We start from the raw sequence: 24,492 nt of genomic DNA on the forward strand, positions 1-24,492 counted from the left end.
TCCGGAACCATTCATTCATTCATTCATTCATTCATTCATCACTCCATGCTTCAAGGCACCACCCAGCTGACAAAGTGTTTCACATCCATTTTTCTATATCTCCCATGTCTCCTGCCTACCTGCTACAAGAAGGGAGGCTAGCCCCACTGAACAGATGGAGAAACTGAGGCCCAGAAAGGTGGCGGCATCACAAGTCTATGGGCCCATAAGCTGATTAGAAGCTAAGGCTCAGATCCAGATGTTCGCTTCCTTTCCCTACCGAGTCTGCATTCTACAAAAGGGACAGAACCACCTCTGAGAACTGAATTCTGGTCTCAATGGTTTTTGTTTGTTTGTTTGTTTGTTTGTTTGTTTGTGGGGTTTTTTTTAAATATATTTTATTGATTTTTTACAGAGAGGAAGGATGAGGGATAGAGAGCTAGAAACATCGATGAGAGAGAATCATCGATCAGCTGCCTCTTGCACACACCCCCACTGGAGATGTGCCCGCAACCAAGGTACATGCCCCCGACTGGAATCGAACCTGGGACCTTCCAGTCCGCAGACCACCGATGCTCTATCCACTGAGCCAAACCGGTTTCGGCTGGTCTCAATGTTTGAAACCCTGGAATCACGGCTTTGGAGGCTTGCGGGGTCTAATGCTTCCCTAGTAAGCAGAAAAACAGACCCAGAGCCCGTCTCTCCTGAAGGGAAGCAAGAAGGGGGCGCGTCCTGCCTGCCGGGGGAGCGGTGGCCGCGGAGCCGCCTCCTCCCGCCCCCAGGCCGGGTCCCCCCCACCCCCTCCTCCTCCCGCTCCCCCCGGGCTCTGCCACCTCGGACGGAGCCATGGTGGCTGCGCTGGCGGCGGCGTGGCTGCTGCTGGCGGCCGCGGCCTGCGCGCAGCGGGAGCAGGACTTCTATGACTTCAAGGCGGTGAACATCCGGGGCAAGCTGGTGTCGCTGGAGAAGTACCGGGGTTCGGTGAGTGCGCGCCCGGGGCCTGATGGGGGCGCCCGCCGCCCCCCGAGTCCTGCGGGGTGTGGCTCCGGGGCCTGGGGCTGCCCCGCGTCACCGCCCGGCTCCCAGCCCCCACCCCGCTGCTCGGCGGGCGCCCCAGACCCGCTCAGGGTCCGCTACGTGGCAAGGCCCTGGCGCGCCGTGAAACCCGAAACTCTCTTCTCAACCTTCCTAAGGCCGCTACCCTTTGGTACAGTTCCTCCCGGAGCAGGCTCTGCTTTCCCTGACAGCGGGTCCGGACCCCTCCCAGGGGCTGGATGCCCCCTCCCCAGCCTTCCCGCTCAGCCTTTGTCATGCAAGGGTGGAAAAGGGAGCCGTGGCATCCTCCCACGGCCTTTGTCTCCGCCATCCCCGCTCCTGCGTCTGCCACTGGGAGAGCTGATCTGAGTGCAAGGAGGACTTTGTGGAAATGCATGTGCAGGGCGGAGGGCGTGCGCGCGGAACTGAGGCAGATCCTCTCCAGGGAGGACGCGAAGGCCAGAGAGGGAGATAAGTCACACAGCACTAGGAAAACACGCAGAGCCTGGAGGAGAAAGGTCCATTCACCCTTGGTCTACTCTCGGCAGACTTCCTAAGATGGCACAGCTCAGGGTGAAATAGAAGAATCGTCCAAGCTAACCGCTACCTCCTGACCAGGAGGGCATCTTAGCTCTGAGCGGACTTCAGAGAGGAAGCATGTAGTGTGAGTCTGAAACAAGAGTGCGTTTTAGCAAGTTCAAGAAGAGCAACCCAGGCAGAGAACTGTCCTTGTCGAGGCTCCCAAGCAAACAGCAGGAAGCGCGGAGGAGAGGCAGTGGTGCTTAAAGCAGTACTAGTGTAAAGCACGAGGCTGAGCGTGGTGGGAGATGGGGCTGCAGAGGATGGGGAGGCACCGAGAGGGGCCTGAGCACTATAGTCAGAGGCCTAGGTGGCGCACCGTGTGGAATGTAGAGCCCTCCACTTCTCAAGTGAGGCTGTGGGGCGGGAAGGCTGGGAGTGGGTCTCTAATGGACAGGTGGGCCATTGTCCAGATTCGGATAAACTCTACAGAAATGGTTGCCAGCGTTCTTCTCCAGGAAGCAAGGCCATCTTTAGTGAAGAAAGTACTCTCTAAGCCTTTAAGTTTGGCTCAGTGGATAGAATGTCAGCCTGTGGACTGAAGGGTCCTGGGTTCGATTCCAGTCAAGGGCACATGCCCGGGTTGTGGGCTTGATCCCCAGTGGGGGACTTGCAGAAGGCAGCCGATGCATGATTCTCTCTCATCATGGATGTTTCTGTCTCTCCCTCTCCCTTCCTCTCTGAAATCAATAAAAATATATTTTAAAAATAATAATACTAAAAAAATAAAGTGTAGGGCCATTAATCCCAATGTGTTGTCTCAAACGAGATGACAGTGCGGAAGCACTCGGCAGGGAGCTCTGTGCCTGTGTTTGGTGGGCCCCAGAGGGAGCTTCATCCGGAGCTCAAAGAGCCATAGTAAAAGCCAGGCCGGTTCCCACTCAGGCCTCTCCTTCCCTCCAGAGCACCAGGACTCAGAGCCCCAAGGTTAGCCGTGGACCAGCTCTGCTCCTCATTAATTTCTTATTTCTTATTGAGCACCTGCTGTCAACTAAGGACGAGGCTAGCCCTGGGGATACAGGGGTGAACAAAACAGACAAGTTTCCACCTTCATAGAGTTTATAGGAGGTAAAGAGGAGAGAGAATAAAAAAAGGGAACAGGAAAATGGCAACTGCTAGTAGTAATAAGTGCGATGACAAGAATAGAACAAAGTCTATTTGTCTTTAGAAATAATAAGGCATCCAGGATGTGAGGAACAGAAATCCTGGAGAGAGAAAAATGACTCAGAGAAGCAATGTCAGGACTCGGAGTGTTTTAATATTCTATCTAGGTCATTGGTAAATGCATGGGAGCGAGAGGCCGAGAAATCAATCAGAAAGAAATTGGAAGGAAGAAAAAAAAGTCAGCTACTAAGTGATAGAATTAGAATTTGAACCCAGGCAGTCCAGCTCTGGAGTTAGTGCCCTTAAACACCAGATATAGAGGAAATCAGCAACAGTCAGTCCAGGAAAGCTGTGAATGATGCTGAGTTAACTTTAAACTAGGTCTGCCACTTGGGCAATATTGTCATTTATTCGGTTGCAAATAGTTTTTAGCTCATTATGTATATATTTCATCACAATTTTTAATTGAAAAAAAAATTCCTGGCTCCCACTACATGCTTGGAACTGGGTCCAGCCCTGGAGAGAGAGCCATGAGCAAGTCCATGCCCTCAGGCTAACTGGAAAGACAGGCATTTAGACCGGCATTGAGTATGAATGAGTGGGTAACCATTTAGGAAAGTGCTTGCCTGTAGAGTGAAGTTATGTACTTGTAGGCCTGAGTGGTGTGTGTGTGTGTGTGTGTGTGTGTGTGTGTGTGTGAATGGTGTATTTGTTTGCTTGTGTATTTGAATGTGTCTGTCTGTTTGTGCCACTTTAAGGATAAGCATTTTGGTTTCAGGCATGGAACTGGAAGCAGGACTTCCTTCTTCCAAAAGAGCGGATAGACACACATTATGAAGATTTAAAATAAGCACTTTTTAAAAAAAAATCTTTATTTAATCTTTATTGATTAAAGTATTACATATGTCTCATTCCCCCCTCCCCCCCATTGGCCTCTCCCTGGCCACTCCCATGCCCCCTCAGCCCCCCAGCACATGTCCTCACCCCCCTGGTGTCTGTGTCCATTGGTTATGCTCATATGCCCGCATATAAGTCCTTTGGTTGATCTCCACCCTCCCCCCTCCCCTGCCTTCCCTCTGAGGTTTGATGGTCTGTTTGATGCTTCTCTGTCTCTGGATCTATTTTTGTTCATCGGTTTATGTTGTTCATTATATTCCACAAATGAGTGAGATCATGTGATTTTTATCTTTCTCTGATTGGCTTATTTCGCTTAGCATAATGCTCTCCAGATCCATCCGTGCTGTTGCAAATGGTAGGAGTTCCTTCTTTTCTTACAGCAGCATAGTATTCCATTGTGTAGATGTACCACAGTTTTTTAATCTACTCATCTGCTGATGGGCACTTAGGCTGTTTCCAAATCTTCGCTATTGTAAATTGTGTTGCTATGAACATAGGGGTGCAAATATCCTTTCTGATTGGTGTTTCTTGGAATATCTTCCTACAAGTGGAATTATTGGGTCAAATGAAAGTTCCATTTTTAGTTTTTTGAGGAAACTCCATACTATCTTCCACAGTGGCTGTACCAGTCTGCATTCCCACCAGCAGTGCATGAGGGTTCCTTTTTCTCCGCATCCTCGCCAGCACTTGTCATTTGTTGATTTGTTGATGATAGCCATTATGATTGGTGTGAGATTGTACCTCATTGTTGTTTTGATTTGCATCTCTGGGACGATTAGTGACTTTGAGCATGTTTTCATATGTCTTTTGCCTTCATATGTCCTCTTTTAAAAAGTGTCTATTTAGGTCCTTTGCCCATTTTTTTTTTTATTTTTTATTGGATTGTCTATCTTCCATTTGTTAAGTTGTATGAGTTCTCTGTAAATGTTGGAGATTAAACTCTTATCGGAGATAACATTGGTATATATGTTCTCCCATGCAGTGGGCTTTCTTGTTTTGTTAATGGTTTCTTTTGCTGTGCAGAAGCTTTCTTACAATAAGCACTTTTCCCTGCCCAGGGAATCCAGCAGAGAAGAAAGAGGAAGACCCTCACTCGGGAAGGAAGTTCAGGATCCCAGTTTCTCACTACCACAGGCAGACTATGACAAATGCTGATGCAAATGGGGGAGGTTCTAAGAGCCTGGGCCCCAGGGACTGGGTTATTCCTCATCTGACGGAGGCAGGGTGAAGGAGTTACAGCTCAGTGATTCTCAACTGAGGTAATTTTGCTACCGAGGGGACATTTAGCAAAGTGTGGAGACATTTTCAATTGTCAATAGTAGGCTTCTAGCCCGGTTGGCATGATTCAGTGGTTGAGCCTCAACCTACAAACCAGGAGGTCACGGTTTGATTCCCGGTCAGGGCACATGCCCAGGTTACAGGCTCCATCCCATGGGGGGGAGGGGGGGTGCAGGAGGCAGCCAATAAATGATTCTCTCTCATCATTGATGTTTCTATCGCTCTTTCCCTATCCCTTCCTCTCTGAAAAAAGAAAAAGAAAAAGAAAAAAAAAACTAGACATCTACTGGATAAAGGCCAGGGATACTGCTAAACATCCTATAATGAACAGAATTGTACCTTCACAACAAAGAATGCCCAGTCCAAAATGTCTAACCTGAGCAGTTTATGCCTATGCATGTCCAGCGCCCCAGGGAGATGTCCCCCTTTATGGAGCCAGCTGGTATAACTCTGGCTCTTCTAAAAAGGTGGCCAGAGAGATAGGGCTGGGCAGCCCAGACACGAGGTAAGATTTAAAATCGTTCAATAATACATAACCAAAAGCTAAGAACATGGCCTTGGTGCCAGAACTCTAGCTGCAGTATTAAAATCAGGTTCCATCAGCCAGCTTTAGATTTAGCACACAAGGGTGCTAAATAAATGTATAAGCTAATTAATAAATAAATTTATATAAGTAAGTTAATTTGTTATAAAGCGATAATATATTTAAAGGTGAGTCTAGGAGTAAGTGGTGTTTGTTTACTGGAGGGAAAGGGACAAAAAGGGATTGTCCTGGGGATCTTGGTGTCCTTTTATCTAGAAAACCCACTGGAGCCAAAACCGGTTTGGCTCAGTGGATAGAGCGTCGGTCTGCAGACTGAAAGGTCCCAGGTTCGATTCTGGTCAAGGGCATGTACCTTGGTTGCGGCACATCCCCGGTAGGGGGTGTGCAGGAGGCAGCTGGTCGATGTTTCGAGCTCTCTATCCCTCTCCTTCCCTCTCTGTAAAAAATCAATAAAATATATTTAAAAAAAGAAAAAAGAAAACCCACTTGTGCTGGTGATTGTATATGTGTAAACATTTACTTATTCATTCAGCAGGCACTTTCTGAGACTTTCCCATACGTCAGGCCCTGGGGTGAAGTGGACTTAGCTCCTGCGCTCAGTGGATTCACATCCCAAAAGGGAGATGACACCTACTAGGGTACAGGCCACTACAGGGATGCGTGCTGGCTGACCGAGCCAGAGCCTGAACCCAGGCCTCCCTTTCCACTCTCCCACATCACCTCTGGATGTAAGCGCCCCCGTGTGTGTCTCTCTGATAGTGCTGTGTGTTTGTGGGCATGTGTGATGTGTGCTAATGTATCTTTGTATCATGGGGTATGGCATACCCGTTTGTGACTATTGTGTGCTTATTCTCAGGGATGTTCATGTATGTGCATGCACCCATACCTGTAAGCTCTGCGTGTTTGACTTCATTTGTGCCTCGGTGCACGTGCTTGTGAATACGGGAGAACACGGCACTCACATTTACATGTGTATATTGTGTTCCTGTGCACATGAGAGAAAGAGTTAGCTGTAGGGGAGGAGTCACGCAGGCAGGAATGTCGGGAATGTGCAAGTGCACGCCTCTCCATGGGGCTGTGCACGTCTGTGTTGTGTCTCTGCCGCACAGGTGTCCCTGGTGGTGAACGTGGCCAGCGAGTGTGGCTTCACAGAGGAGCACTACCGGGCCCTGCAGCAGCTTCAGCGGGACCTGGGGCCCCACCACTTCAACGTGCTTGCCTTCCCCTGCAACCAGTTCGGCCAGCAGGAGCCCGACAGCAACAAGGAGATCGAGAGTTTTGCCCGCCGCACCTACAGCGTCTCTTTCCCCATGTTTAGCAAGGTCGCAGTGACTGGCACTGGTGCCCATCCCGCCTTCAAGTACCTGACCCGTGAGTCCTGATCCTTCCCCTCGCCTTCCCTCCGTGGGCTGAGGCCGTGGCCCCCTGGGCAGCAGAAGCCACTGACTGCCCGGGTGGCCTGGGGTTCTTTCAAATGGGTTGATGGTCTGTTCCAGCACTGATCTTTGAGGATGAGTTCAGGGGTATTCCTGCCTGAGAATATCTTCACTCTGCTACCTTTCACCATCCTCCCTCCCCCCCCAGCCACTCTTGCAGACATCTCTGGGATCCTGTTTTCATAAGCAGGGCCCTCAGATGTTAGCCAATGTGACTTCGTTGGACTGAGGCTGGAGAAGTGAGGAGCTGACAGGAAGGGATGCCGCCTGCCTGGAGAAGGCTGACAGGCATTTCCTGTCCCGAGTCAGAGTCAAAGTCTATCGGCCACGGGAGAGAAACCTGCGCTGAAGCACCCGATCTCAATATTTAGAACTAGATCCCTTCCCCAGCCCCAGAAGCCTCAAGGTTGCAGAATGGGGTCATGGGCCATGCTGGTCACGATGGTCCTGTTTCCTCCCTGGGGCCCCTCTCCTGGTCTTTGCCTTCTCCCACTCCCTGCTTCCGGATGCCTTCAGTATCCTTCCCCACCCCCGACCCACCCTTTCGCCTGGAGAAGTCAATGAGAAACAACAGGGAAGCACACAAAAGGCCCCTTACTGAGACTGATTGGAATTTTGCTCTGTAGGTCAATCCTAATATTTACCTTTCCTCCCCCTGTGTGTTTTCATTAGTTCCTTCCCAGTTTAGCATAGTTATAGATCAAACCTGGCCCTGCTTTGGAGGCACCTGGGGAGCTCTTAAAAATGCATTAGCCTGAAATCTAATGAAGCAGAGCCCAAGAATCTGTTTGTTTTATGCACCCCTCACCATCACCACCACCGCCGTGATTCAGACGCAACCAGTCCATGAACATTTGGAAACCATTTAGATTTCATTAGAGAATAGGCGGTAGACTGTTCAGTAGTTTGAGATCATTGATAAAAGAAGAACGAATACTGCCTTATCAAACATGTCACAGGATCCTAGAGCAGCAGTTCTCAGCTTTTTTTTTTCTTTTTTAAATATATTTTTATTGATTTTGAACAGAGAGGAAGGGAGAGAGATAGAGAGCTAGAAACATCGATGAGAGAGAGTCATCGATCAGCTGCCTCCTGCACACCCCCTACCGGGGATATGCCCGCAACCAAGGTACATGCCCTTGACCGGAATCGAACCCGGGACCTCTCAATCCCCAAGCCAACGCTCTATCCATTGAGCCAAACCGGTTTCGGCAGTTCTCAGCTTTGACACCACACTAGCATCTCCTGGAGAGCTTTTGGAAAAGGCTGATGCCTGCCTCTCACCCCTAGAGATTCTGATGTAGATGGCTTAGGGGGTGGACCGGGCATCAGGGTGTTTAAAACTCTACAGTTAATTCTAATGAACAGAACCACTGCCTCCAGGGAAGGATGGACCGTGAACGTGGAATTCCAGGGGAGGGTACCCAGGGAAGCACACTCTGCCCTCCTTCTTCCTTTTGTTCTAGAAACTTCTGGAAAGGAGCCCACTTGGAACTTCTGGAAGTACCTCGTGGCCCCAGATGGAAAGGTGGTAGGGGCTTGGGACCCAACCGTGTCGGTGGAGGAGATCAGACCCCAGGTCACGGCACTTGTGAGGAAACTCATCCTGAAGAAGCGAGAAGACCTCTAACCACGTTCCCTCCTCTCCCACTGGCCCTCCCTCCCGCCCCCCTCACCTTCCATGGAAACCAAAGCAAATTCAAACGGTGCTTCAAAGGAAGAGACTATGACTCTTCCATCACTCCTACCCCATCACTCCTGTGGGGGGAGGATTCTAGCATTTCGATCATTGGAATCTTAGATCAACCTCTAGGAACTCCTGGCCCATGACAGCTCTTGGCTAATGAGTCACCAGCCAGTAAGAACTTCCAGTCCATGAAAACATGTGGCAAATGGAAGTATATCGAGCAATTATCTCCTGTCTATTAAGAACTCGATAAAACGGGCCGATTCCTACCTCACAGGGCTGTTGTGAGGATTGATGAATGAGCTATGAATGTGCCTAGAGCAGTGACACCTCAAGAGGAGGCATTTAATAAATGTGGGGTTTTTTTGCATATAAACCAAAATGTAACTTGTGATTAATGAAAACTTGCACCCAATATGAATTTCCAGCCAATGAGAATCCAAGCCAAACATTTATTTGTTGTCGTTTTTTTCCTCTGTATTATTATTATTATTATTATTATTATTATTATTATTTTAAAAATATATTTTATTGATTTTTTTACAGAGAGGAAGGGAGAGGAATAGGGAGTTAGAAACATCGAGAGAGAAACATTGATCAGCTGCCTCCTGCACACCCCCTACACACACACACACACACACACACACACACACACACACACTGAGTAGCAGGATTATTATGCATTCAGAGATCAAAATAATCTGGCCACTCAGAGTATATGTACAATAGGATGTTCATAATAATGAAAATTGAATGTAACCCTTGTGCCCATCACAACTTATTACCAACCCATAAATTATGATACAAATCTAAATGATACAATAATATAGTTATTAAAATTAATGAATTAGATTTCTATATGCTATCATAAAAGTAGTCCAAAAGTGAAAAAAGGGCAAGTTGTAAAACAGAATGAACATATTCACACACAAAGAAATCCATTATAAAGTATAATATTTTTATTACAGAATTGCAATGTTAAGTGAGAGTGAGAGTGAGAGTGAGAGAAACGGGAGGAATAATGGTGATTGCCCATGAAGGGGTAAGTTGGGATAACGGGAGTCATTCACTTTCTTTGTTAAGTATTACTATAATGTTTGAATTTTGTATGTAAAATATATTTTTTACTTTTATAAAACACTAGGGGCCTAGTGCATGAATTCATGCACCTTGAAAGAAACTGTGGGCTGTGAGGCTGTGGTGAGCACAGAGGCAGGTCTCAGCCTTTCCAGCCGTGGCCCCTGGTCCCCTGTCTGCCCAAAGCCCCGCTCCCGCTGACCCCGCTCGCACCTGCTGATGGCGCAGAGTGATTGAGGCAGGCGCCAGCAGCAGGGGCAAGTGAGGCTGGCGCTGTCAGTGGGTGTGAGCGGTAGCTGCTTCCCCAATCGCTCCTCAGAAGCAGGGGGAGATGGAGAAGCCCTCAGGGGCAGTCGGGGCTGGCAGCCACTGCTCGCACTGGTGCTGGGTGCTGGCAGCGGGTGCGAGCAGCAGCTGCGGCACTGACAGCAGGTGTGAGCACCTGGTGGAACCATGGCACAAGGAAGCAAAGAATTTTCAGTAACCACCTGAGGCTCGCCAGTGCCCCAGCTTGGTCTGGTGCCCTGCTCTCCTGCTCCACCATCCCGCCCTGGCTGACACCCACCATGTTCTGCACTCTGCCATGTTCTGTGAGTGTCCCCTGGTGGTCAGCACATGTCATAGCGACTGGTTGCTTGGTTGTTCCACCTATTTGCATCTTAGGGTTTTATATAGAGGGATAAAAAAAGGCAACTAAAATGGAGGTGATGGGCAACATCACTGATTGATAATTCATTGGCCAGTAAGAATTTCATATCTACTTCTCCCAAGGGTCCCTCTTCTAGAAGTAGCAGATTCAGATTCAGGTTCTGGCTATGCCACTGACTCACAGACTGAGCAAATCGTTCCCTGTCTTCTCTCCTCAGTTTTCCCATTGGACAATGAAAGGTTTGAACTGTGCTTATAGTTCTCATAGTCTCCCTTAATAGTCCTCGAAAGCTGCCCTGAGTAAATGAAGGCTCTCTGAATTGACCATAGCCCCTCTACGGTGGCCTCCAGACTTACCCTTATACATCCTGCTCTGCCATCCAGCTTGGCATATACTCATTGTGGGTACGCACACACAGATACAATGAAACCCAGTTATCAGACATTTTGGTGATGGACACCTCGGAACCACATTCTCAATGGACATGTCTCTGACTTTATCCTTCTTGACCTCTCAGCCACATCTGACATTGCAGACTACATCTTTCTCCCTGACACATTCTCTTCCCTTAGTTTTCATGCCATTGTCATCTCTTGGTTTCCTCTCTGAGTGTTCCTTTCTTCTCAGTGTCAGTTGATGTTTCTTCCTCTGCCCTCTGCTTCCCTGTTGTTCTTCGTTGGGGTTCCAGGTCCCTTTTCTCACTTCACATACTCTTCTGCAGCTCTCTCATTTTTTTTCCCCCTCATGATTTTGACCACCAACTATGCCCTGGACTCAAATCTCTCTACCTTGGACTGATATCAACTTGCCTACAGGGCATGTCTACCGACACCTCAGTTCAACTTAACAACCTAGAGCTAACCTCACCAGCTTTTCCTTCTACCCAGCCTTTGCAAATCCTCTAAGCCTTTCCTCTGACACACCACTCAATTCACTCACCACACTCTGTTCTCCTTGTTTAAGCAACTGCCTGTTTTCTCTCTTTAGCACGCTGCCTGGCCCTTAGCAAATTGAATGTGATTAGCTGGCAAACATTTTGAGAAAACAGCTCCTTGCTGTTCCCTGAACTAAATCCTATCTGAAAACCAAAGACAAACAATTTCTCCATAAGTTTAGAGTCCAGCTGAAGATTTTAGTCTCAAGTAGACCTTCATTCCTAGAGGCCTTATCAGCTTTCTGCTGTTTCCAAACCCCCTCCAATGTGCAAGAATCCCCTAGGGAAAATCTCACTTTAAATCCTTTACAACTATTACCTTAGTCACCAGTTAACCAGCATATGCTAACAACTTAGTTTTAAATTAATCCCTCAGTTCTCAGCCAGCATTTGAGTAGTTAATATTTGATTTTCTTCTAACACTTTATCTTCTAACACTTTACTTTTAAGCAAAAATACTTTATTTGTTAGGTTATATATTAGCACTCAGTAATGTGGACGAAAAAGGGCAGGTCATGCTGGGTAGTCATACCCCAGGCCTATAACTCCTTTAGTGAAAGGTTTTTAAGCAAACTGCCGATTGTTCTCGAAGTTCGATTGCATCGAAGTTCACACATCTGTGAAATGCGGAAGTAACACTCCTCAAAGGTGTAACCACCCTTAAGAAAGCAGATAATTTTGTAATCTAATCCCTTCCTCACTTTCTACCTCCTTCGTGTAATCTTAAATTACCTCATTAATTCCAAATGCATTTTTAAAAACTGCAAGCTGTTATATTTGTTTCGTCAGTTTGGCTCAAATAAATACATAAAATTCTCTACAGGTTTGCACTTTTCTTACATCGACAGTAGTTTAGCTATTTGACAAGCCTTCATTATTAATCTATATTTTAGTTGTCCTCTTAAATCTCATTACTTATTCCTTAGCAATTAGCAAGCCAGAGCCCACCGGTTAGGAGTTTGAAAAGGGGGTCATTTCTGGCTGTGGATATGATAAGGGCTTCTGCTTTTGCTGAGCTCTCCTTCCGTGCCCCTCTCCCTTCCCCCAGCCTCTCCTCTCCCCCAGCCTCCCAATGATTCATTCTCTTTCAACATCCCTGAGCCCAGGTCCTCAGAGAAAGGGAGGTGCCATCTTCAACTCTTATTTACTTCTCTAATTTGGGCTAGAGAGTGGAGGGTCGAGAGTGTGACTGTGAGGGAACTTCCTGGAAAAGTATGGTTGGAAGAAACAGCCATTCATCAACAAGTATTTCTTGAGCTCTGCCATGTGTCAGGTTCTGCTCTAGGTTTTAGGGATATATCAGGGGACAAAACACACATTTCCAGCTGTCGTGATTCTTAGAGGATAGTGGGAGAGACAAACATTAATCAAATCATTACACCAATTATTATAGAATTACAAGTACCAGGAAGAAACACAAGGAGCCATGAGCATGTTTAAAAGTGGCACTGGAGCCCTGGTCAGTTTGGTTCAGTGGATAGAGCGTCAGCCTGCGGACTGAGGGGTCCTAGGTTCGATTCCAGTCAAGGGCATGTACCTCGGTTGTGGGCACAACCCCAGTAGGGGTGTGCAAGAGGCAGCTGATCGATATTTCTCTCCCATTGATGTTTCTAACTCTCTCCTTCCTCTCTGTAAAAAAATCAATAAAATATATATTTTTAAAAAGTGGCACAGGAGCCTTAGCTGGTTTTGCTCAGTGGTTAAAGCATTGCCCAAATGACTAAAAGGTCCCAGATTTGATTCCTGGTCAAAGGCACACATCTGGGTTGCACAATTGATCCCTGGCTCAGGAGGCAGACAATTGATGTATCTCTCTCACATCAATGTTTCTCTCTCTCCCTCCTTCCCTTCCTTCTACTCTCTCTAAACATCGATAGGAGAGAAAAAAAAATCCTCTGTTGAGGATTAATAACAACAAAAAGTGGCACTGGACCTATTCTGGAGTTTAAGGATTCCCTGAGGAATGACTTTAAGCTGAAAGCCAAAATTTTAACAAGAGTAAAGAAATGGGAAGGTCCTAAGCAGATGTACCAGTAGTAGATCCTGCAAAGGCCCTAAGGAAGGAAACACTGGATTGGTTGGAGCCAGTGGTACCTGGAGCTAAGGGGTAAAGACAAGGGTGAGAGAGGTAAGCAAGGATCAGGTCACTCAGGACCTTGTGGAATGAAGTAAGAAATGCTGCAATGAACACAGGCTCGGGTGGTGAACACGCAATGCATTACATAGATGATGTATTATAAGAAATGTACACTCAAAACCTATAAAACTTTATTAGCCAATGTCATCTCACTGAACTTAATGAAATTTGTTTTTAAAAAAAGAAATGATAGTGACCTGACCTAGCATGACAGAGCCTGTCTTCAGTCCCAAATCTTGAGGACGGAAATAAACTGGGGCCAGAGGCAGACACGGAATTACTGATAGAAGCAGGCAGCTCTAGGGTCTGCCTAGAGGGTTGGTCACCATGGAGACACCTTTGGAAAGCAGACAGAGCTAAACTCTCCCAGACCTATCAGGGCCAGCCTGAGGGTGGATGGAGGAGATTGCTGAGGCCTGGGTCCCTACAACTCTTCCAGCTGCTTGCATGGCTTCCTGGACCCCACCCAGAATGATGATATTGCAGGGGGTCAAAAGGCCACCTTTCAAAAAAGAAACGCTGCCATGGGGTGCAGCCCCCTTTCGGTGGCACCTTTCCCTTTCTCCTCTTCGCTCCCCTCCTCCCCCTCAGCCGGTACATTCCTTTGCCTTTCCCTCTCCTAAGCTTCAAGAACTCTTCTTTTGCTTCTGGAACTGTTTCCTCAGCCTGTGCAGCCCGGCTGGCTCATTTCTGCTACCTCTGTAACTCTGGGGGCGGGGAAATTGATCTTTTACAGAGAAAGAGAGAGATCAACTTGTTGTTCCACTTATTTATGCATTTATTGGTTGATTCTGGTATGTGCCCTGGCCGCGCACTGAACCTGCAACCCTGGCGTTTCAGGGACAGTGCTCTAACCAACTGAGCAACTTGGCCAGGGCTCTGTAACTCTCTTTTTATAATTTGGGGAAAAAATAAAAATAAAAATAAGAAATGCTGCCTTGAGTATGACAAAACCTCTGCAGCTTCCTCTTCTCCCCACATCTCCTTTCTTAGCCCTCACCTGACTTTTACCACTTTGTGTCAGAATAGAGAAGGGCGACTACCACAGGAGCCCAAAGTAAACACAGTCTCAAATAAAGCGGATACTTCTTCCTATCCCATGTAAAAGTTGAGCCTTTTCTCTGCTCCATGAATTAGGGGCCCAGGCTTCTAGCTCTGGCACCCCTCAGTGTTGAAAACACCTGCATGATCCAAGATGGACTACCTCAGTCCTGTTCCTTTCAGGGGACGACATCACATCGTACAGAGCAGAAGACTTAATCTCACAGCTGTACACAGACATAAGGATCACTGAGAAATAAAGATTTTTTTATGCTGTATGGCCATGTGCCCAGATGAAAACGGGGGGGGTGGGGGGAGAGGGGGGCTTCCATTAACATAGAAGAAGAGGAAAACAGATGTTGGGGAACAGGGACAAATAGCCATCTCTGGCCCACATCTTTTAAAAAAATATATATCTAATTCATTTTTTACAGAGAGGAAGGGAGAGGGCTAGAGAGTTAGAAACATCTATGAGAGAGATTAGCTGCCTCCTGCACACCCCCCACTGGGGATGTGCCCACAACCAAGATACATGCCCCTGTCCAGAATCGAACCTGGGACCCTTCAGTCCACAGGCTGACGCTCTATCCACTGAGCCACACCGGTTAGGGCTCTGACCCACATCCTAACATCTTTCAAAGCTCTCCCCCTTTCCTACTTCTTTTTTTTTTTTTTTAAATATATATATAATATATTTTATTGATTTTTCACAGAGAAGAAGGGAGAGGGATAGAGAGAAACATTGATCAGCTGCTTCATGCACACCCCCTACTGGAGATGTGCCTGCAACCAAGGTACATGCTCTTGACCGGAATCAAACCTGAGACCCTTCAATCTGCAAGCCGATGCTCTATCCACTGAGCGAAATCAGCCAGGGCTTTTCCTACTTCTTGCTACCATTATTCAAACTGATATTTGTGATATATGGGACATATTAGGAAATTATTCCTTGTTTACCCCGAAATTCAAATTTAACTAGCCATCCTGTATCTTTTCTGGCAACCCTAATACCATGCAGGAGCGAGTTGAACTAGGTAGCTTCTAGGATCTTTTCAACTCTAGGAAACAGATTCTAATTCTTCCGATTTGCCTTGTTCCTCTCAATGAAAGCCGACATTCTTCTAAGACTTAAAGTAGAAGAGCTAAGAACAATGGTTAACAGGCTAATCAACGTAACAAATAACAAGACTACCTTATTAGCTGTGTGACTTTGAGACAATCACTTAATCTCCCTGAACCTTCATGGGTCCATCTAGCCAATAAAAGTAAACCCAGATTTCACTCAGTAAGTGCTGGGCACTGTGCTAGACACTGTTTATGTGTTCTCTCACCTGGAATATTCAGACAAACTAAGTTATAAGGGGGCACTTTGTAAGTGCAAATGGGCTATCACAAATATGTAATAGTATTAGCATTAGTGTAATGCCTGTCTGCGGTTGATTTCATGACCCTTTGGGGAAAAGAGCTTCCCTAGCTTGGTCATATTGTGGAGGAAAAACACAGTCTAACTCTAGAGGATAGAGCAGTGGGTCTTAACTAAAGGTGACTTAGCTCACCAGGGGACATTTGGCAATATCTAAAGACATTTTTGGCTGTCACAGTGGGGTGTGGGTACTATTGGCATCTAATGGGTTAAGGCCAGGGAGGCTGATAAATACCCTGCAAAGCATAGGACTGTCCCTTACAATAAATAATTATCTGGCTCAAAATATCAATAGGTTGCAAATAGATTTATATCCCAGTGCTGCCGCTTAGCAGCTGTGTGACTCATGGACAAAGCATTTTACCTCTCTGGGACTCAATGTCCTCTTCTGAGAGGGACATCGAAAATATTAATAATACCTCATAGTCCTATTGTGCTGATTAAATGACAGAACACCCATAAAGCACCACCATGCCTGATATATATAGTAAATATTCATTAAAGAATACCGTGTTTCCCCGAAAATAAGACATCCTCTGAAAATAAGACCTAGCACATGGAAAGATAAGACATCCCCTGAAAATAAGACCTAGCGCAACTTTGGGAGAAAAAATTAATATAAGACACTGTCTTATTTTCGGGGAAACAGGGTAGTAGCTCTTGTGGTTATTTGGGTATTACCATCCCCACTTAAAGGATAGAAAATGGAGGCTCAAGGGAAACAGACTTGCCTAAGGTCAAGAGAAAAAGCAGTTCTAGTCATGGTTTGACAAAATTAATAAAGAGTCTTCTGCAGTACATGGCATGATATTGTATATAAAGAACCCTAAAGATTCCACCAAAAAATTACTAGAACTGATAAATAAATTCAGTAAAGTAGCAGGTTGCAAAATAAATATCCAGAAATCTGTCACATTTTTATACACCAATAATGAGCTATCAAAAAGGGAAACCAAGAAAACAATACTATTTACAATTGCATCCCCCAAAATGAAATGCCTAGGGATAAGTTTAACCAAGAATGTAAAAGACCTGTACTCAGAAAATTGTAAGACACTGAAGAAATTTAAGAAGATACAAATATGTGGCAGGATACACTAAGTTCATAGATAGAAAGAATTAACATCATTAAAATGTCCATACTACCCAAAGAAATCTAGATTCAACATAATTCCTATCAAGATACCAAAAGCATATTTCACAGAACTGGAACAAATTTTCCAAAAATTGATATGGAACCACAAAAGATCCCAAATAGCCACAGTGATCTTAAGAAAAACAGAGTTAGATGAATCATGCTACCTGATATCAAATAATACTACAAGGCCATAGTAATCAAAATAGCATGGTACTGGCATAAAAACAGACATATAGATCAATGGAACAAAACATAGAAAGCCCAGAAATAAACCCACACCTTTATGGTTAATTAATATTTGATGAAGAAGGCAAAAACATACAATGGGGTAAAGATAGTCTATTCAATAAATGGTGTTGGAAAAATTGAACAGACACTTGCAAAAAATTAAACTAGACCATTCTCTTACACCACACACAAGAATAAACTCAAAATGGATGAAAGATTTAAATGTTAGTTTCAAAACCATGAAAATCCTAGAAGAAAACATAGGCAGTAAAATCTTGGGCATTTATTGTAGCAATATTTTTTCTTTTTCTTTTTCTTTTTTAAGCATGGACTTTTTAAAATTGATTTTAGACAGAAAGAGAGAGAGAGAGACAGAGAGAGAGAAACATTGATCAGCTGCCTCCTAAACCTTTCTCCCCCACCTAACAGCCCCTCCCCGCCCACTGGGGATCGAGCCCACAACTGGGGCATGTGTTCTGACTGGGAATCGAACCAATGACCTCTTGGTGCATGGGATGATGCTCAATCCACTGAGCCACACTGGCTGTGCATTTTTTCTGCTATATCTCCTCAGGCAAGGTAAACAAAAGGAAAAATAAACAAATGGGAATACATCAAGCTAAACAGTTTTTTCACAGTAAGGAAACCATCAACAAAATGGAAAGACAACCCACTGAATGGGAGAACATATTTGCCAATGATACATCTGAAAAAAACACACCTTAATATTCAAAATTTATAAAGAATTCATAAAACTCAACACCAAAAACAAACAATTCAATTTAAAAATGGGCAAAAGACCTGAATAGACACTTCTCCAAAGAGAACACACAGATGGCCAATAGACATATGAAAAGATGCTCAACATCACTAAGCATCAGTTACATGCAAATTAAAACCACCTCACAGAAGTCAGAATGGCTATCATCAATAAATCAACAGACAAGTGTTAGTGGGGAAAAGGGAACCCTCATGCACTGTTGGTAGGAATGCAGATTGGTGTAGCCACGGTGGAAAGCAGTATGGAGTTACCTCAAAAAAAAAAATAAATTAAAAATGGAACTGCCTTATAAGGCAGCAATTCTCCTTCGAGGTATATATTCTAAGAATCCCAAAACACTGATTAGAAAGAATATATGCACCCCTATGTTCATTACAGCGTTTTTATTTACAGTACTAAGATATGGAAGCAGCCCAAGTGCCACTTAGCAGCTGAGTGACTCATGGACAAAATATTTTACTTCTCTGGGAGGGACATTGAGAATATTAGTAACACCTCATAGTCCTATTGTGGTACATTTACCCAATGGAATACTACTCAGCCATAAAAGAGAAGGAACTCTTACCTTTTGCAACAGCGTGGATAGACCTGGAGAGTTGTGCTAAGTGAAATAAGTCAGTCAGAGAAATACAGGTACCATATGATTTCACTCATATGTGGGCTCTCATGAAGAAAATGAACTAACAAACAAAATAGAAACACACTCATAGATTCAGAGATCAGACTGACAGCTGTCAGAGGGGAGAGGGGCTCTGAGCCCGGGTGAAAATGGTGAAGGGATTAAGCAAAAGAAAAAAAAAAAATCAAAGATACAGACCGACAATGTGGATGAGGTAGGAGAGGGTAAAGGGGGGATAAATGGCAATGGAAGGAGACTTGGCTCGGGTGGTGAACACACAATACAATACACAGATGATGTATTGTAGCATTGTACACCTGAAACCTATACAGCATAATTTTATTAACCAATACCACCCAAAACATTCAATGAGTCTTCTGTAGACAAAGGCTGTGGTTTTTCTTGTGTGTAGACCTGGCATGAGACATAAATCTTGCTCTTAGCCAAGTGGTTTGAAGAAGAGAAGCAACCCTTACTAAGTGCTCACACACCTCTATCTTATCCCGATGAGACAGGCACTGTGGCTTCTGTTTTACAGGTGAGGCTAAATGTAAAGTCCAAAGTGTACCCGAGCCAGCTGGTTGCCAAATAGTGATTAGAATCCAGGCTAATCCGGTACCCAGATTCTTGCCTTCCTGTCTATCCTCTGCTTTCTGCACTCAGTAACACTACAGCAGGGACAGAGAGGGTTCAGCGTTGGAGGCACTGGTTCTTGGAGAGAACCAGACATTCACTCCAGGGTGCAGCAGTCTTGGAATAAATTCCAGAAATGGATTTAGGCTGTAAAAGAACTGTGAACATGAAAAATGCTTAATAACATGGAAAGTGCTGGACTCTTGCTGAGACCAGAGCAGAAGATAGGCAAAAGCAGGGGGACATTTGTAATACTCTCGACAATAAAGATAAAATAAAATAAAACAGCCCAGACCGGTTTGGCTCAGTGGTAGAGCATCGGTCTGCGGACTGAAAGGTCCCGGGTTCGATTCTGGTCAAGGGCATGTACATTGGTTGCGAGCACATCCCCGGTAGGGGGTGTGTGTGCAAGAGGCAGCTGGTCGATGTTTCTCTCTCGTCGACGTTTCTGGCTCTAAGTTCCTCTCTCCTCCTCTCTGTAAAAAATCAATAAAAAATATAAAATAAATAAATAAATAAACCATCAGTGGTCTTCTAATAACTGATCTTTTTAAAAAATAATAATAATAAAAATAAAATAAAATAAAATAAAACAAAGAAGAAGAAAGAGATGGAGGAGGAGAAGGAGGAGGAGGAGGAGGAGGAGGGGGAGGAGGAGGAGAAAGGCAAAGGCAGAGTTTTTTTGAGCTATGGGGACTGACAGACCAGATCAAATCCTAGTATCTGCCATTCCTGAATGGGTCCTGGGGTGAATAAGTTAACCCAAGTTTCAATAGCATTATATATTAAAATATTCATATTTCAAAATTATTTGTTTATTTATTAGTTTCTTCCTTGAGGGAGCATTGACCTATATGGTCATGTAGGTTTTGAAGGTTTCCAGAAGGGACAGGTGAGAGTTGAAATCTAGTTTGAACTGTAACTACCAAGCCTTATCTTCAGCAGAGAGCTACATCAGGCCAGAGGAAGAGGCATATTTTTTTCTGATTTGCACAAAGGCACACAAAGGAATAGAGGCAGTCCAAAGCAGCAGCCCTGCCTTTGAGAACCAGGCCCTAGGCTGTGAAACCAGGGCTGAAGCAGGTACAACTTCTGACCTGGAGTTTGAAACTGTGATTCCTGTGAGATGATGGAACATGGAAGGTGCTCAGTGACTGGTATATGTACACTCAAGACAGTAGATGCTTTTAGAGAGAGAGTGGAAGGGAGAGAGGGGTCGGGGTAGAAAGAGAGAAAAACATTGATGTGAGAATCACATCATTGTGTCTCTCCCACAAAAGCTTGACTGGGCAGGGATGGAGCCTGCAACAGAGGTACAAGGTATGTGCCCTTAACCGGAAATTGAACCAGCTACCCTTTGGTCTCTGGGCTGACGCTCTAACTATTGAGCAACTGGCCAGGGCTGTCCCTGCATTTTTTTGTTCCACCATGGCAAAACCACTTCTCTTAGGATGAGATGAAAGAGCCTCATTCTGGAAGATTTTTTAAGGAAAGAATCAGAAGGAGCCAGCAGGGAAGGGGTCCAGGTGGGCACAGCTGGGGGCTGGAGGGCAAGAGGAGAGTCCAGGGACCCCTAACGGACCACACATGTGGCCAAGCCCAGGGGGAAGAACTGAGTTCTCAATCACAAGAGGGTTGCACTGGATTCTTATCCCCCATTGATTGGTTCACTGCAGTCACTGGTCACCCAGCTGCAGCTGCAAGCTGTGTGCCCCCCCACAGGGAGCTGGCACCCCCCCCCTTCCCCCTATTGCCCTCCCTCCAAGCCTCTCTGAGAAAACAGGCTCCCGGAGCAAGGCTGCCTTGGTGTAGAGGGCACTATTTGAAAACCACTCAGAGGGGCTTTCCAAGTGCCAGGCTTTGGCTCTTCCTGCTGCCCTGGCACAGAGAGGAAAAGTGACCTGCCTGAGGTCAAACCACAGGTGACTGAATCTTATTACCAGAACATCCTTGGGCAAGTCACTTAACCTCTCTGGGTCCACTTTCCGTATCCGTAAAGCGGGTGTAAAACGGTGTGTGTACATGTGCATCTGGAACCCTCCATACCAAACTATTAAATGATGTTTCTGTGTGGAGAGATTATACCTGATTTTTATTTTGGTTTATTTATATTTTCTAATTTGTGTTTTATAATAAACTAGAGGCCTGATGCATGAAATCTGTGCCAGAGTAGGCTGCCAGCACCAGCTTCCCTCTGGCACCCGGGACCTGGCTTCCCTTGCAGCTCCGGCTTTGTCCGGAAGGACGTCTGGTCTAATTAGCATATTACACTTTTATTATTATAGATATGTATTACTTATTTGTTTTTTAATAGAATCATACTGCATAGGGTTGTCGTGTGGGTTAAAGGAGATAACGAAAAGCACAGCACAATTTCTACTTTGCATGTGTTTTCCATAACTGTGAATTCCCCCTGCTTACCCTCCTCTCATACTTTCCTTCACTTCTGGTGTTAGAGACACTGACCCCCAAACGTCAGTTGGAGAGGAATGAAGAGGTGGTACAAGGCTCTGATTTCAGCTACTGGCTGTGTGGCTTTGGGTAAGTCACGTAACTTCCTCGAGTCTCAGTTATCTTGTCTGCCAAATGGAAAGAATATCACCTACTTCAAAGGAAGTTTTCAAGACTATATGACATACAAGATGTCAAACTGCCTGGCACATAGTAGGTCTGCAACAAGTGTCTGCAGAAAGAAACATTATGCATGTGATGAAGTAACAAACATTGGAGTAGGAGCTAGACCAGAAGAGGCAGAAGTTTTTAGCATAGATTCTACAGAACCCAGGGGATCCATGGGTAGAGTTGAAAAAATTGCATCCTTGTTTTCACTAACCTCCAACTAAAATGTAGCATTTTCTTCTATCACGCATGTAAGCAACAAATCACAACAGCATTAGCAGCACCTGAGACTCTGTCACCAATAGAAATCATAGATATTTCTGAATTGCATTACAGTAGTGATGTCTTGAAATACTGCTTACACTCATTGACTCCCTCGAAATGACAATAGGTAATAGACCAATTTTTTGAGCTTGTTGTTTAATGTTTTCAAAAAGGACTAAACCACAAAAATAAATATTTTGACAATGATTTTATATAATTGGTTTCCTCTGTATTCCAAAGTAATTTATTTTTCATAGTTAAAAATATTCTTCTGAATAGAGGGCCATAGTCTTCATCAAACTGCCAAAGGGGTCCCCCTGGCTAGACAGACGTGGGTACCAGCCCTGCCTGTGTGACACTGGGCTTGTTATGTCTCTCAGAGGCACGATCACCCTAGCTTGGCTCACCCACAGGGTTGCTGGAAGGAACAAATTAATTCTTGGCTGGAGAAGGACTTTGAAAACTGTTGGCAGCTTCCCAATTTTACCAAAAGCCAGAGCAGAGTGCTTTCTACTGCCCAGCTGAACCCCATGTCTCCAGGAGCTCTCTCCTCCTTCTTCAGGATCCCACCCTCCCCTTTACTCTCCATCTATTGTAATAAAGAGGCCAAAATGTACCTCTCTACTGTACTCGTTGATAGAGTACACTATCCAGTTCACAGTTTGCAGAAATCTGCGGCTGGAAAAAGTTTTCTGAGGGATAATAACAATTGCCTCCAGTTTCATATTTGACCTTAGAGTGATTCTTGAGACAATACCCCCTCAAGACTCTTCCCTGGTCCTTCACATGGTGACCTCTCTGTGGCCACGGTCCCTGCATTTCCCCTCTCACCGCCCTGTCCTGTGGTGACTCCCCATTATACTATGTGTTTCTCAAGAGCAGACCCAGTCCCAACCCTTCTCAGGGGCCCCAGGTCAAAGGCATGGCACACATTTGTATCTTAGGAGCTGACCTAGATGAAGAAAAGGAACCGGAAGAACAAGGAGGAAAATTGAGGAAGGGCTTGAGCTAGGGCTTGAGCCCAGATCCCCTGATGCCCAGGATTTATCCCACACACACCCAAGGCAAGGGATGGAAGAACTGGAGAATCCCAAAGTATCCCATTGTTTCCCACTCTGCCCACTGCTGTGAACAATGAGGAGAGCTATGGATGAAGGGGGTACAATGGGAGGTGTCAGATTCAGTGGCTTTTAAATCTTTTGACCTGACTCAGAGTAAGAAATGCATTTTACAAAGCTTTACTACCCGCCATGTACTTCTCCCATTCCATTTAATTATTATTTTTAACGCTAGCTGTGACTCGATAACTGATTACATGGCCCACCAGTCCTTTTCAGCCCCAGTCCCCCGTGACTGGCTGAAAGGGAGTTATTCACATAATGAATGAATGGGACAACCAAAGCTCAGAAGTCCCTAGTCCGGGCTCAGTGTGATCCAGCCAAACTGCGCATCTCTCAGAGCCTCAGTTTCCCCAATGTACCCCGAGAGGACAGACAGGAAATCTCTAAGGGCTTCATACAGCCCCTTCAGATTGTGGTCCTCTGACCCTAGTGACAGCAGTGCCCCTGTGAACTGGAAATGATGCTAGAGAATGGAGAGGTGTACTGGCTTTGCTTGCTGGTGGGTGGGGGTTACCCTCTGGGACATGAATTAGCCCCCTTGTCCTGGGCCAGTGTGGACAGGGTGGGAACAGGGGAGTATGAACATGTCAGTGCCTGAGCTAGCTGCTCAGGGAAGGAAAGAACAGGCAGGGAAGCCAGGGAAGTCCACTGTGAGAGCCAGGCCTGGGGAAGGAGCCGGACCCAGGTTGAAATCTCGCTGGCTAGCCCTAACCGGTTTGGCTCAGTGGATAGAGGATCGGCCTGCGGACTCAAGGGCATGCGCCTTGGTTGCGGCCACATCCCCAGTGGGGAGTGTGCAGGAGGCAGCTGATGGATGTCTCTGTCTCATCGATGTTTCTACCTCTCTATCCCTCTCCCTTCCTCTCTGTAAAAAATCAATAAAATATATTTTAAAAAAATATCGCGGGCTTGAGGGCCAGAGAAAGATGACTTGTCTCTGACCCACCCTTAGCTCATAAAATTGTTCAAGCCCATTTTATAAGCTTATAAAATGGGCTTGAACATCCTTGGTCCTCGGAGTCGCTGTGAAGGTTAAGGGAGGTCACGTGTTCACCATCCTATACTGACCCTACTGTGTGGTGGCCGGCTGGCCGCTCCTTCACATCCCGCTCAGTGCCCGGCACCAGGCGGTGCTCCGTGCAGACGTGGAATCGACGCTTCGATTCCCGCCCAGCCAGCCACCCAGGCCAGGGGCCGCTTCTCTGAGCATCCCGCACCTCGTGCATTCATTCACCGGGGAAGCGCGGGCAGGGACCGGCCTGGGGCCGGGCAGCTCCCGGGGGCAGCTT

The 24,492-nt window shown here is 45.8% G+C and overlaps 1 protein-coding gene across 1 annotated transcript; it reads left to right on the top strand.

The window, feature by feature from the left end:
• The first annotated feature begins 632 nt into the window (after positions 1 to 632).
• GPX7 (glutathione peroxidase 7) lies at positions 633 to 8,921 on the top strand. The gene is made up of 3 exons (XM_084872951.1): positions 633 to 960; positions 6,526 to 6,787; positions 8,319 to 8,921. The coding sequence occupies exons 1-3, from the start codon at positions 826 to 828 to the stop codon at positions 8,480 to 8,482; spliced, it is 561 nt and encodes a 186-aa protein (XP_084729077.1). The 5' UTR covers positions 633 to 825; the 3' UTR covers positions 8,483 to 8,921.
• Positions 8,922 to 24,492: the final 15,571 nt, after the last annotated feature.

Source organism: Pipistrellus hanaki (assembly GCF_964339955.1).
Source record: "Pipistrellus hanaki genome assembly, chromosome: 2".
Classification (NCBI taxonomy): domain Eukaryota; kingdom Metazoa; phylum Chordata; class Mammalia; order Chiroptera; family Vespertilionidae; genus Pipistrellus; species Pipistrellus hanaki.